A 15,291-nucleotide genomic window follows, 5' to 3' on the forward strand; every position below is an offset into this window, starting at 1 on the left:
GCAAGATAGTGTAACCTGTATGGGTATAACAAAAGCATAGAACAGCAGGCAGTAAACAGCTACCCAGCAGCTGATTGGTGCCAGATAGTGTAACCTGTATGGGTGTAACAAAAGCATAGAACAGCAAGCAGTGAACAGCTAGCAAGCTGCTGATTGGTGCCTGATAGTGTAAAGGTCACTTAAGGTCATACAGGTTCTGTTAATATCTGCATGCCCATGCCAATCAGATTTCTGGCATTTCTCAAGGGGAAAGAAGGTTTGAGAGTCAGCTGTGCTAATCCAAAACTTGGCTCCTCTGATAGGACCTGTACGCTGGCTACTAAAACAGGAAGAATTCAGGTAAATTTCAATGACAAATATATGAATTGCACATTTCACATTTAAGTTTTTAGTATATTTCACTGGTAGAAACTCAAGACCTCTTGAAAATAACTTTATACAGTATGTGCTACTTCCCAAATAAGCTGGATGTTATCTTGGTTATGTTGTGTTCCATGTTTTACAGAGTTTTCCTGCATTTATGTAGAACTCATGGCAATCAATGTTCAGTATATGCACAAGCTACAATTGTACCAAAAATGATATACTCAGATGAGTGCTTTGACTTTACACTTGGGTCAATTATTGATCATGCAAAGTGACATATTAAACCCTGCCGTTACCCAAATGAAAATGCATATGATTGCTAAAATTGGGATTTTTAACATATTGTTTTCCTAAGCTTGTTGCAAATCGCAAAGAAAAATGTATGGTGCAGGGAGTGATCCATTATGGGTGTGGTTATACTGATTTAATTGATAAGCATGCAATGGTGATGACGAGGAAACAAAATGAAAACTGTAAAATGTACAGATATCTGAGACAGTTTCTGTGTAAATAAGTATCATAATTATATTTTATTATTTTTTCAGATACTTCTGTGACTTGTCATAACCATGGCTTCATCATCAGACTTTGGTGAAAAACTGCTGACAGACATTGATGACAAGGTATTGCTGTGTGCAATTTGTATTCAACGTTTCAAGTCACCTAAAATACTGCCTTGTCAGCACACATTTTGTGAACTTTGTCTCACAGAATGGGTCAAAGCAAACAATGGTCAGCTGATATGTCCAACATGCAAGAATCAATGGCCTTTGCCCTCTGGAGGGGTACCAGCTATCACCAGCAATCGATTTTTGAATGACCTTTTGGAGGTTATCAGTGAAGTCAGTCCAGGTAGAAGTGACAGGGCGTGTGAATGGTGTAAGAAAGAAGCTAAACATTGGTGTGGTGACTGTGGCGGACATTTTTATTGCAATGACTGCTTACAAAATCACAGCAAAGTCAGAGTCTTGCAAGATCATGAACCAATGAAAATTGAAGACTATAATGAAAAAATGTCAACCCAACACTCTGGAGTTATTCAACCCAGATTCTGTGACAATCATCACAGTAGTAAATTAGAATTCTACTGTGATACCTGTCAAGTCCCTACATGTCATAAGTGTACAGTGGTTGAACACCCAACAACCAATCATAAGATGTTGTCGCTGGAGTCAGCACTGGAGAAGTATAGACCAGAAATGAAAGCACACACTGAGAAAATTGCTGGGAAAGTTAGTGATTTAAAACAGAGAAAGAACAGAGCTCAGGATGGTCTAAAAGACTTGGATGCAAACAGGTCTACAGCTGAACGGCAAATTAAATCACTGTATCAAAAGTTAATTGATGAATTAAAGAATCAAGAAATGAAATTGCTTGGTGAAGTTGACAAAATCTACATACCAAAGAGTAAACAAATTAATGCTGAGATAGAAGTTCTGGAACATAGAATTGCCAGTGCAGAGAGCATCCATTCATATCTGAAACATCTCTTGACTTTTGGTGGAGCTGCGGACATCATGACGGCACAAAAACAGATGAAAGATCAACAGCAGCACTATGATAATCTGACCAATGTACCTGGTGGTGATATTGACAGTGACCTGGTTTTCACAGAAAATCCTGAATGTTTAAAGATTGACCTTGGCGTTGTCAAAGGAAATAATCTGACTAAACCAGGTATATAATTACATTGGAAAAAAAAAATAGGTGGCTGAATCATGCCGCATTATGAATTTTTAGTTTCCATTAGTTTTAAAAAGGTCTTAAAATTATTACAATAATTTTGTTGTGTTTGAAGGGAAGTGTTTCCTGATTAAGCTGACATATGTACTGATGAAAGCCTAATTGAAATTAAAATGTTGAAAAAGTTAACTTGATTGATACGTACGAACTCACACAATCCTCAGATGGAATTCACTCAAAACTATTCAACATATCTTTCATTGGTTTAAAGTACGGTATGATGTTACAGCATTTGGTGGGTTGAAATATGAGTAATACTATTTGTTTTCATTTTGGCAATGGCAGACTACTACATAATTTTTAAAAGATTTGCTTTGTCATAAGCTGTAAAACACGTTTCTGTTCAACAAACAGTAAGATTAAATTTCTTAGCTGTCACACGCATCAGTCACAAGGTGCTCTGGATAAAACTGACCTGACATCCATCAACATATTAAATTGTTTTCTTCCCTAAGCAAAACAAATTTCAAAGTTGCTCTTAAATTTGTGCTGTTTTAAGGTAGAACGCACCTTGGGGAAAGATATTCGTACTCTCAAACTTTTACAATTCTTTTCTGATCTACCACTTGTGGGGGTTCATTTTAAAGTTCTTGGTGTAAAAAATCTTTTCACTGTCTTAGTTTTTTTCGAAAATCAAAAATTTTAATTTTTTTCTTCATAGAGTTAACACAGGGATGGTGGCGCCCTTTTGAATTTTAAATACCAGTAAATCCTGTGTTATTTTAATTTTTCTTCGTAGAGTTAACACAGGGATGGTGGCGCCCTTTTGAATTTTAAATATCAGTAAATCCTGTGTTATTTGTTGCTCTAGTACCAAAGTTTGCAAGGTGACCCACGATTTTTATTCTTGATTTTGTAAGAGAATGGCTGAAAGTTTCATTGAGGAAAGTTGAGTGAAAGTTTAAGTCTTTCACTTTAGAGGTGCATACTACCTGAACAACAATAAGCATATATTTATTGCCACTGGAGCACATGAATCAATTAGCACAGTTTTATATAAGGGGCCGTGGATAATTAAAACACACACTGTAAATGCAACTTCTGCCTGGGGGGGGGGGGGGGGGGGGGTTGGCTGTATTTCGATTGCTGTCTGCAAACATCACACTTAGCCTTCATGTTTTTATATTCAACATCTGTCTACACGTTTTTATGTATCGCAAAGTATCGCTACATTGTTTTGTGTATACCAGGGTGGTGCAGCAACGGCGCTACACCAGCATTCTTTTGACATACATGCAAGTGGTTCAGTGCACATGTAAAATACATGACAATCATTTTGGATAACTGTTTCAATTCATTTCATTCTATTGGTTGCATGATTGTCGAATTGGCGCTGTATAAAGGTCGATTTTAGAGGGGGTATGCGGGGTGGTGGGTAGCGTATGCATGATTTCATAGCAACATATTTGCTTATAGTAGGTATGCTGATACAGAATGAGGCTTGGTTGGATTTTTGCACTTCCAAACTTTCATTTAGGGGACAGTTAGGGGGTTGGGGCCAAACACAATTAGTTGCGTTTCCCTTGTGCATGTTTTAATTATCCACAGATCCTAATATGCATAGTTTAAAAAATTAGCTAAAGCTCTATCAGTCCATTGAATGAATTCATCAATTCCATGTGTTACTGTTTGCAGGCAAAGCAATACAATCTGGATTACCAAGGAAGGATGGAGATTCTATGGAGAAAACCAGTGATGTACAACTTGACATGCAGAAGAAAGAGGAAAGTGTGACTATATATAAGCATTCTGGTAATATTCCTCTTGAAGCGAAGGGAGGAAGAGATGCTGGTGTTGACAAAGACAAACAGACACAGCCTATGTCTCTTGTTAAGTCATTACCTGCCAAACATGACCAGCCAATAGAAGTCCACGTTACAAAGAGAAAAACAATGGCTAATAAAACCAAGCAATCAAATCTTAAACCATGCAGGATGGAAAATCCATCAGGTGAGTACTGGTAAACCAGGTAAAGTCAGTTGTCAGAATGCCAAAATAGATTTGATGACACTACCAGTCAATTCTTTTACTGGAGATGTTGTCATGGTAACAAAGGTAATCCATTTAAAGCAATAAAATGGTTTTACTTACATGATCATCAACTTCTTGATTCTTGCTGTACATGGTCAATGACTGCATTCAATTCCATCTGCCTCTACACATAGACTGAAAACAAATATTTCCCATTGGTATCAGTACATGTTAATTTGTTGAATGCCACACAAAGGTAACAGGCCAGTAATGCTAACTTCTTTTATGTTGTATGTCAATTTCAAGTTCTTATTCTACTCCACAAAGAATATTGTTGAAAAAGCTATTACGTAGCTTGTCAACATAGCGTCTATATGCATAAAATACACTAAATCTGTGTTCTCCCTGGCCTTTCGAAATTATCAGTAAATTTACGAATTTGGTTCAAAAAATATTAGTAAGCACAAATTATGTAATGCTGAGCCCGCCAATTTTCAACAAGCATTTCTGGTACTCAATAAATGATTTTAAGGGGACAGAAATGATGAATGATTTCATTATAGACAAAGGAAAATGAAAAATTCCTTTTTAGCTTTTTTTGACAATGAACACTCATATTTTGATACGCATTTTCAAAAGATCCATAGAATAACACAGTACATCATGGGTCATAAATGCTTGAAACACTGAAATTTCTTCCTTGTCTCAATTGTGTCATTTTGGTAAACCGGCCCATGAATGTTATTCAATTAATCGATCTTGATTACACAACATAACATTTTCAAGTATATTGTGACACAAATCGTAACTCGCTCTGTGTAGTCAGTGGTTGATGATTATATATATTAATATATGAAGTGGTCATTAATATTATCAGTGTTTGCTCAAGTTTTAGATGCTGGAAAATCCGTCCCCTGTTCTACATATTTGGACAACTCTGTTACCTTGAAAGTATGCATGTCATCCATAGGTGTTAGGTGGTGCCTCTATAGCTGCAGTCATTATGCCATGTTCAGCTCTAAAATTCTTTTAAGACAACCACTGATCAGAACATTTGGCAGTCTGTGGTTTCGCACAAATTTTGTCTCATTATAACTGCAAACTGAAGACTGGTGATCCTGCTAATGTTTTCTTAGAGACAGTTACATTTTTAAAACGCTGCAGATGATTGTCATTTATTTTTTTTGTCTGGATAAACTTTTTCGTCGTGGGACTGTGCACAGCATTGTCTCTGGATCATTAAAGAAAACTATCAGTATTCATAACATTTGCTGGGACAGTTTCTTGTAAAAGATTTTGAAGGAAACCTATTAAAATTGGCAAGTTGACTGAAAAATTCAATCTGCAGATCATCAAATGACAAATGTATGACAACTAAGATTTCTGGCTAAGATTTCCGGCTCGCTTAATACCGAGATGCACAGACAAACACTTTGCGGTGCATCGTTCAACCATGTGCCGTCCGGACTGTAGTTCGACTGTCTTTCAGGCTGATTGTTCTTGATCTCTTCTCAGCGGTTTCATTGTTTCCAATTTTTTCATATCAGTTGCCGTTTTTATGCCCAACTTTCTTTCCCAGCTGAGGATACTATCTATCAAAAGCATTTGTAACTGCCCGCTTCCCTCGACCCACTTCAACCGTCCATTCAGAAAGTTGACAGCATGTGAGTGTTTGGGTGTCTCGAAACTACCGTAATGCATGGCACACAAGTATGAGAGTACACGACCCGGGGATCTTGAAACCTTTTCGCGCATGCTCATGTTAGCACAGGTCAAAGTCCAAAGCTAGCTATCACCATGTGACGATGATAGGGGTAGAGTAGTTTTTGAAAGACGAGATATGACAGTATTTCCCAGGAATTCATAATCTTGACCAAAAATAAGGCTTCAACAATAACAATATTGTTCGTAAATGGCCGATCGGGCATTTATTTTTTTCTGTAAATTTTCATTTTTGTTCGTAATTTACGAACGTTACGAGCGACAGCAAGAGCACAGTAAATACAGTTAGAGTTTTAGTCGGCAGTAAAACTCACTTCTTAACAATAACAATTCAGTATATATATGTACTCGCATGCCCAGTTCACAAGCTGAATACTGTGTACTTTAAAATGCTTTTGGATGTACAACAAGAAATTACTGTTGAATTAAAACTAAACTAATGATAGATCATGTTCAAAATTAGTATCACTAGCCCTTTAGTATGGTAATTGTTCAACAAACTATTCATAGATACAATAATAAACTGCCAAAACACAGTTACACTGCTATGAATCAAAAATAAACTTTTTTCATTCCAACATGAAGTAAATGAACTAATTGCCTCAATGGTAGCCACTTCACAGTGCACAGAAATTTGAACTCATTACTTGTAATTTCAAACATTTACATTAAAGTAAGAGAAGACATCATTTCCGAATTAAGTAATAATCCTCACTGCAGACAGGTATACATGAATTTTATTTCAAAGCGCGACATAGCACAAGCCAAAAGGTGATATGTTACATGGAGCAAACTGTACCCACATTGAGCATTAACCTACCTGCAAAGGGGCTTATTGCTGTTGTATTTTCTCAATATTTGTGTTTATGGTGATAAAAGTGTTTTCCTCCATTATTTTTGTACCAAAAACAGTCAAGAACAAAATCAAATAAGCAATCACCGTCAAACAGAAAATCATGGCCCAGGACCAAGCATTGTTGATGCAAGGATACACAACACTTAATTTGCTATGTGAGTAGAAGTTAGGCAAACGACAAAACGTGACAATTCTGATTTGGGAAAAAACAAGCCAATGATCTGATAAGGCAGTTTACAAAAAGTTCTAAACATTTACACCATTCTTGTAATTATTGTTGAGTTTTTAATTATGTATCTTGTTTAATCCCAGATTTTGCCAGTTATCAGAATGTTCTATCCTAACACTAAAGTTTCTAAGCTGGTGTTAGGGCCTGTCTTAACCCTTTGAAAGCTGCAATTTTTCCCACAAAAATTTTTGTGCAACATTTTACCAATTTTTATGAATTTTTTGTAATTTTTTTGATAATTTTTGACTAAGTGGACATCACATTTCCTTTGCTGCTGTTCTCTATCAAAATTTTGGCAAAAATCTGAAAAAATTGACTTGGTTGTATTCTATTACGGCGACAAATATTGACTTTGGCGCTCAAAGGGTTAATGCTGGTCAAAGTATTTACAACGGCAGAGTGAGCTATCAGCCAATCAGAGTGACTCGATTATTGTGACGGACATGCTGATATAATATACCACTTGTTTTGCGGCTGCTAACTTTTGGCAGATTAATAAATTCCTGATAAGAGTAATACCTATATTATTCCTAACTGAGATAAATTTATTTTGAGTTTGACACTAATAAAGGAGATGACATATAATTTTCAACATACCCTGGATTAAACGTTAAAAACCTCAGCTAATTTTCAACATACCTTTCATTGTATTTAACATGATCTACCATTGTTAGATTTTCAACCTAGCCTTTACAAAATTCTCGACAAAGCTTTTGTTCAATGAGCAAATGTAGGTATCCGGTGAATATCATGTGTATCTCAATACAAGTGCTTCGGGAACTGACTGAATTAATGTTGATACAAAAGCAATCTTTCTTTCATTTACAAATGCAGCCATTTCTAAGAAAATTAAAAGTTTAGAGATATTTTGTTTCCAAAGCAAAATAAAATACACAAAAATGAAGACTTTGAACTTCCCCTGCTCAGCTGGTGTAGAGACACCTACTGGCTATTGTCAATTGGAATGCTTACTTTAATATTTGTCACAATGACAGCTTATTTACACAATAAAATGGTTTGAATTTTGCCAAACTTTGGTTTATGAATTAAATTTGGGATTATCTGCAAGAATTTAATCACTGACCTTTTTCATTAAGTGTAGAAATGTTAATTATATTGTTGCCATGGTAAGGGTGCATTAAAATTAAAATTTTGTGAAGTTGAGAATGTACCTTGCTGAGTTATCATTGTGATACAGTATGATTTGTATGAATATCTAGTCTCAATTTCAAACTCTATAAGCAAACAAAGCTTATTGTTGTATTAAAATTCAATTTCTCACAAGTTATTTCCCATTTTGACCTTTGACCCCTTTGACCTTATAGTAAGTTTGATCAGTCAATGTCCAAATTCAGGACTGAAGATAAACAACCAAATAGTTGTTCAGCCTTCCACAAAGAATTCAAATAATGTATCCATACTGCATGTACTATGAACGAGGCATGTCTACTCTCAGATTAACACGTTGAAATGCAAGTTTTTGTGAACACAAAGTTATGTCGTTGCCATGGTGAAAGGGCATTAAAATATGAAATGACAATAAATAGATTAGTTTAGAATTTACCCTGTTGAATCGTAATTTTGATGCAGTTTGATTTGTATCAATATCTAGTCTCGCCCTTGCCAAAGATATCATCTTGTAACAAACTTTAGACAAGTTATGTTTTCAACTTTGTGACAAGTGTACAGACCATATGACTCTCCACCTTGTCACATCCGTGTTAACAAGCTTGTCAACACGCTTGACATGAAACTTACGCAAGCGTGGGACAAGTTTGAATCTTACAAGCTTGTAACAATTCAAAAGGTTCAGGAAAGTGGAAGGTTGAGAATTACAAGCTTTTAACAAGGTTGTGGAACACTATGTGTGTCTGCTGGTATATTCATCTATCAAAGGTTGTATCAAGGTTGTATATTACCCATAAGCCTTTGCTTCATTGCCAGCATTATTGCTGCCCGTTGCCATAGGCAACTATATTGAGCCCAGTTGGGGTCATCATGCCACAGGCACTCAGTGCCACATTTGCGGGATATTAACCAGATTTGACTGATTTGATAACACAGTGACTTCATTATTTATTAAAAGAACCAATATTGTATGTGTTACGAGTGTAGGTTTGGCAATCAAGAATGAGACAACAACATGCTAGAGAGTGGCTGGAATATGGCTCTCATCACCAAACCTCTATTTGAACTACCTACCCAAAATCCAAAGTACATCGTTGGACTTAAAACTTACCTCTTACATCAACAGATCTCAATTTCAATTACCTTACCAAAATTTTAGGCCTCTCGCAAACTATTACTTCAAATTTGCCGCAAGCTTTGCAGTAAATTTGCAGCAAACTTTTTTCTGCAAATAAGCCGGCGATTCATTTTTCAGATGCAAATTAGGTTTCTTGTGAACTTGCTGCAAATATGCAGCAAACTCCCTGCTGCAATGTTGCTGCAAACTCTTTGCAGCAAATTTGCGGCACAATCCTTGCAGCAACTTCCGCCAAATTAATTTCAATGTTACTGAAAATTTCCCGCAAACTCCATACAGCACATTTTCCATGTTACTGCAAATTTGCTGCAAATTACACATGCAAAATTGCCTTCAAAAGTTGGTATAATTCCACAACAGTCAGCTCTGGATCAGTAATAGTAAGAAAACTGAATACATATTGAAAACAAAGAAGCGACACAATTCAGAGGCAGCAAAATTTCTTGTATTGTACCACAAGTTCCAAATTTTTATCTTCTCCAAAAATATAATAAGTTCAGCTCAGATGTGTACACACAGTTGTAAAATTACTTGTAGACATGGCCAATGAAAACCTGACAAATCTTAAGACAGACTGTGGACAGCACAAGATGTGTTTTATCCAACTAAGCTCTGAAATACCAGTTTCACGAGAAACAATGGTCAGCGCAAATAGTTATTATTTAATAAAAAGACAACAGAGAAATAAAAAGGTTAAATTCAAATTGTGGTACAATTTATTTTATATGCCATGTTCATTTCATGCCACATAAGTGTCTTCAAGATATTTTCTTTTGGCTTGAGAAGTTTCATTATATTTACATTACTGTCAAACGCTGCGATTTGGATTTTCTGTTTTCTGAATTTCTTGTCCCTTTTAGGCTTTAATCAGAGAACCAGCAATGCATTCTGAAAAATAAAAATCGTTCAGGGAAGAGTGTAAGTCTTTTACCGTTTGACCAAACGTAAATTTCATGAAAGAAATCAATAATTATTTGAAAATGAGACAGAGTCAAGTTGAAAAATTGATGCAGAAAAATGCATAAATATTCACGATCGTTTAATGATTTAATGTCCGACAACCGACAACTCGCCGTATGTTGTTTACATACACGACGGCGACAATCTGCAAAAATCTCAGCACTTAGTTACTGCATGGAGGTAGTACCACCTCCATGGTTACTGTAACTGTTGTGAAACGAAAGTGAACTGAATCAGTTCTCAACGAAATTTATCTGTAGGTAAACATAGGAATACAAAGATCACAGAACATAATAGCGATGTACAGACGGACGGTACATTGACTTACATTTGTGAACGGCTCGCAGACGCTGGAAGATTTTCGGTTGCAGGTCTCCCGTCTCCGTGCTGTACCACGGTCCCTCCACGACGACCGTGGCTGTACGTACATACAAATATAGTCAGCAACTTTACTGCTTTTCGCGTTCACAAAATTAGAACTCCGTCTGTCCCTGGTACTGTACACACGTTTTTCCAACACTGTGATATCATTTGGCTGGCGATTCCATAGAAAGATCACGAAATTGTCCACTAGATAACTCCCTGATCACAAGTACACAGCCGATGGTACCAAAATCTAACTTCGCGCCGATCAAGCCTGATGACGTTAACGGAAGTGATATCTATATATCATTACGCGATTGATAATGTAGTTCCGATTTTAAACGCTGGAATTGACTCTACATCTGCACCAATCCGTTATATATCATACTTAATATAGCATTTAATTTATTAGTTTAATGAAAATGGTTATTTTTACCACAGAAAGACTAAAAAGAGAGTACAAATTCTTTCAGCACGAAGAATCAATATCAATACGCGAACTGAACTTGATGAACCGTGACCTCAGAGTGTAAACATGTCGACGGGCTCCTCGTCGCTGGATACACAGGACTAGACTTGGTTCAAGTCTGTGATTTGTGAATGTTTGAGTGGAGTGAACGCAATGATTGTATTTTGCTCTCATGTGAAACGCGCGCGTGAGTGGACGCGATGAGTAGAGTGAACGCGATGAGTGGAGTGAACGCTATACAGCGGAGTTTCACCCGGAATCCGGCAGAAAAAACTAACTCACTACTGCGCAGACTCAAACGTGACGCATTCAATCGCTGGGAAAACCTGGCGTGAGCTGCCAAATTCCGGATAGGTTTGTACGAAATAGGAGAGACACAAGAGAACTATTATAAATGATTTTATTTTTTTAAAATTCACCGACTTGAACCAAGTCTAACACAGGACGTGTTTGACGTTGCAAGTAGCGCATTTGATTTGCGTACAGCGGCTCGGGATGGAGTGTAATCCTAAACCTCAAATTTGTGCTCGGCAATATAATTCTAACGCTGAACACATGGACAAAAGCCTTTTACCTCAATTCATGTCATCAGAAGGCGAGATTTTGTTAGCGAAATCGATGGGACACACACTGTGGATAGAGCCTAGAGCCTAGAGGGACTGAATGTACGTACCATGGCATAGGCCTACTATGATGTGATATTTAGCTAGCTTCGAGCACAGCCACTACTCTGCTTGGAGGGAGTAGCGGGTCCTTGCTTATACCAAACATTGAATGCATTGACATTTACTTGTCTGTTTCTACGATGAAAAGTTCTCATCAGTCGATATTTTTAAGGCACAGATTTGCAGTATACAAAAGTTTACGACGTATCCGTACAGACCATAACAGACGCACATTTCGTTCGAAACTGCTTGCATTTTGGTATCATTCGTAGAACATACAAGACAAGGTGTAACTTGCAAGACAGACAAGTCCCTGTTTTAAAAATTTGTTTTCCAAAAAATTCAGTTGTCGATCCAACCATGATTTACCCAATCGGATTGTCAAAGGTTACTATTATTAATGTCACTACGGTATACTATAGATGCGCTCTTATATCCATGCAATGTTGCCGAGTTATGCCAGCTTAACTGAAGTGTCAATTATATACCAGTTATTATTATTTTAACAAGAGGATTGTCTGTTACGAAAATAAATGAATTATAAAATACAAATGAAAGATCAATTTTGTGTTGCTTGCATATGACAGGTCACGAAGTGCAATGGTACACACTATACTCCCTGGTAATGAAATAGTGGGCAATCTGTCAATCATGTGTTGCTGCATATTTGCAGCAATAACCTGGCTTGACTGAAGTGCTTGTGAAGTGCTTGTGACAAACTTGAAGTTACAAACCTTGCAATTTAATTATCACAAGCGTGGTACAAGATTGTAAGTTTTCACTGTGATGTCTTACAACCTTGTCAAACCTTGAAACAAGTTAAGGTATTGCCTTTAAAACTTGTGTGAAGGTTGTCGCAAAGTTGTACAAGCATGGCACAAGATGATATCTTTGGCAAGGGCGTGAATTTCAAGCTGTGTTTGTGAGAACAGTATGTAAAAATACATTGAAATTTACACCATTGATATGCTCGTTTTAACCTTTGACCTTTCAGGTGGATGGTCAAAATTCAAACTGGAGGGTCAAGGTCCTAGTCCAGGACAGAAGTTCAACAATCCATGTGGTTTAACATTCCATGATGATAAACTTCTGGTGTGTGACAGGGCAACAGCATTGTTCAGATACTGAACCAAGACTACACATGTGAAAAGGTGCTGGGAAGTTTCAGCGGTCAGTTTGCCAAGCCATTCAAGCCACAGTCCGTAGCAGTCGCTAACGATAACCAGTACTTCATACTTGATGACAACAATTTGCAAATTGTTGTTTGTGATCAAAATAATAAAGTTATTGGAATAATTACTTTACCTGCAGACATAAATCCCTGGTGCATAGCTCTCTTGAAAGGGTTTGTTTTGGTCACTGATGTCAAAGGTCATAGGTTACTCAAGTACACCAAGACTGGTCAATATGTTGCAAAGGTTGGTCTGGGTGGTGGTGGCCCAAAGCAATTAGCGTTCCCCGGGGCATACTTTGTCGCTGTCAACAGTATGGATGTCATCATGGTGTCTGACCGTGGCAATCACTGCATCAAGTGTTTTGATGCTGATTTCAATTACATGTACCAATACGGTGAGAGAGGTAGCGGCAATAGTCAGCTGTACTACCCACGCAGCATTGCCATTGATGGCGTTGACAATGTTTATGTTTGTGATCAGAACAATGCTAGGATTTCGATGTGGAATGGAGATGGAACGTGGAGATGTCATCTATTCCAAGGTGAAGTTATCAAACCTGTGTACATTGCTTTCAGCCGAGACAGAATCTGTGTTAGAGGGATAAACAACAAACACATCACAGTATTTTCTAAGTAGACAGAAACACCAAGATGATGTCTATGTCTGCATTTCATCAAAATCTTGGATTTTTGTCAAAACTTTTGGCACAAAGTCATTTTCCGATTATCACTCAAGTGTGACGACGAACGATTAGCACCGTTTACATCATGTTTACTAACCAAAAACCATCAATTTCTCAGGTTTTAGAACGATGGTTTTTGAAAAATATTACTGTATGTTGATGTAACCTGTGGCATGTCTAGAGTAAACATAGAGACAAAGGATGTTGTTTTTTGATAATTTTCACTCAGAAAATTTAGGGACTGGTCAGTTTCTTCAGCCTGGGGGGGGGCGGTGGGATTATTTTTTGCCGACGTCAAAAACTGGTTGACCCCCCCATTCCAAATTTTGAAAAACAGGGTGACCCCCCCCCTATTCCAAATTTCGAAAACAGGGTGACCCCCCCCCGGCGTGCGACATAGGTAAAACAAAAGGTGGACATAAATATATATATATATATATATATATATATATATATATATATATATATATATATATATATATATATATATATATATATATATATATATATATATATATATATATATATATATATATATATATTATATTTTACATTTTACATATATTTATATTTTAAATAGTCATTCTATGTTTTAATGAAATTGTTGACATGTCAGTTGTAAGATAGGAATTTCAAAATGTAAATCTTAAAGTTTGAATACAGTACATTTTGAATGAGCTGTATTTTGAATGAGCTGTGAATGTATTTCACACTTTCTATGCTTAACCAGATGTCCTGAACTGTTGTACAGAAATGGATGACAATCATTAATATCAAAGAGGAAAAAGCAGTGAATCAAAAATCTTGGGTGTTAAGACTTGCCAACCATCCAATTAAATCTCCTGAGGAGCCATAGAGAGCTTTTTTAGCCAAATCTGATGTGTACAGTGTCTGAGAGGACCTTTCTTGTAACATTGAAACCATAAAAGCACAGTAATAATGACAAAAACTGCCTTTTTTAACTGTTATTTTGTTCATAAAAAAGCATCTTTCTACAGAAAACCAGTGACACAAAGGAAAATAATTGCATCAATGAGAAGGAAAGATATCTTGTCATTTTTCTATTTCTAAAATAAGTCACTGTATCAAATATATATTGTGAAATATTTGTGCATGTTGCTTTCTCATACTGAATTCTCATAGAGAGAACAGAAAAAGTATCAGGAATTTGTCATCCTTTTCATTTGAAATGCAGATTTCATAATGGTACACTTTCACTTAGCAAAGATCAAGATATCTCTGAAATATTAAAGTATGGTGCCCGAAGGGCGCGCCGAAAAATATGAAACATCCTGATATCTCCGATATATATGCCTTGTATATTAAAGTCATGCACCTGAAGGGCATGCTGAAAAATGTCTGATATATAAAAGTAATGAGCTTGAAGAGCACGCTGAAAAATATTGAACATACAGATATCTCTGATGTATGTATGCTTGATATGTTAAAGTTGGGCGTGCTGAAAAATATGACTGATTATTAAAGTTACGCGCCCGAAGGGCGCGCCGAAAAATACAACTGAATGATGAAATTTGTGGCTGACACTAGCATTTTAGGCAATGATGAGCCTGTGTCAAAATTCAAAAACACACTGACCCCCCCTATTGGGCATTTCAAAAACATGGTGACCCCCCTATCACCAAAGTCAAAAACAGGGTGACCCCCCCCATGAATCCACCGCCCCCCCCCCCAGGCTGAAGAAACTGACCAGTCCCTTAGGAACTTTGACAGAGGGGTGCCTAGAATCAAGTTAGGTCACCGTATCTGACACGTAAGGCGTGATGTGATGCCGTTCAGTGAATCAATGGAATCTTCAATAGGTTA

At 36.8% G+C, this 15,291-nt stretch overlaps 1 protein-coding gene and 2 long non-coding RNA genes across 3 annotated transcripts in view; 1 reads left to right on the plus strand and 2 right to left on the minus strand.

Annotated features, from left to right (window-relative positions):
• The window catches only part of LOC139142637 (uncharacterized), a 23,330-nt gene extending 10,160 nt beyond the window's left edge, over positions 1-13,170 (minus strand). The window contains exons 1-2 of the long non-coding RNA XR_011554432.1: positions 12,916-13,170; positions 4,201-4,275 (exon numbers count right to left, since the gene is read on the minus strand). This is a non-coding gene — a long non-coding RNA (uncharacterized lncRNA). The remainder of the gene's footprint in view (positions 1-4,200; positions 4,276-12,915) is intronic.
• LOC139142634 (tripartite motif-containing protein 3-like) lies at positions 235-4,088 on the plus strand. Its single transcript, XM_070712679.1, has 3 exons — positions 235-339; positions 912-2,043; positions 3,745-4,088. Exons 2-3 carry the CDS (start codon positions 936-938, stop codon positions 4,071-4,073), a joined length of 1,437 nt encoding a protein of 478 aa, XP_070568780.1. The 5' UTR covers positions 235-339; positions 912-935; the 3' UTR covers positions 4,074-4,088.
• On the minus strand, positions 9,847-10,990 carry LOC139142638 (uncharacterized). Its single transcript, XR_011554433.1, has 2 exons — positions 10,442-10,990; positions 9,847-10,041 (listed from the first exon to the last, which is right to left on the minus strand). It is a non-coding gene; the product is annotated as an uncharacterized lncRNA (long non-coding RNA).
• Positions 13,171-15,291: the final 2,121 nt, after the last annotated feature.

This window comes from Ptychodera flava, chromosome 10, assembly GCF_041260155.1.
Source record: "Ptychodera flava strain L36383 chromosome 10, AS_Pfla_20210202, whole genome shotgun sequence".
Taxonomy (NCBI): Eukaryota; Metazoa; Hemichordata; class Enteropneusta; family Ptychoderidae; genus Ptychodera; species Ptychodera flava.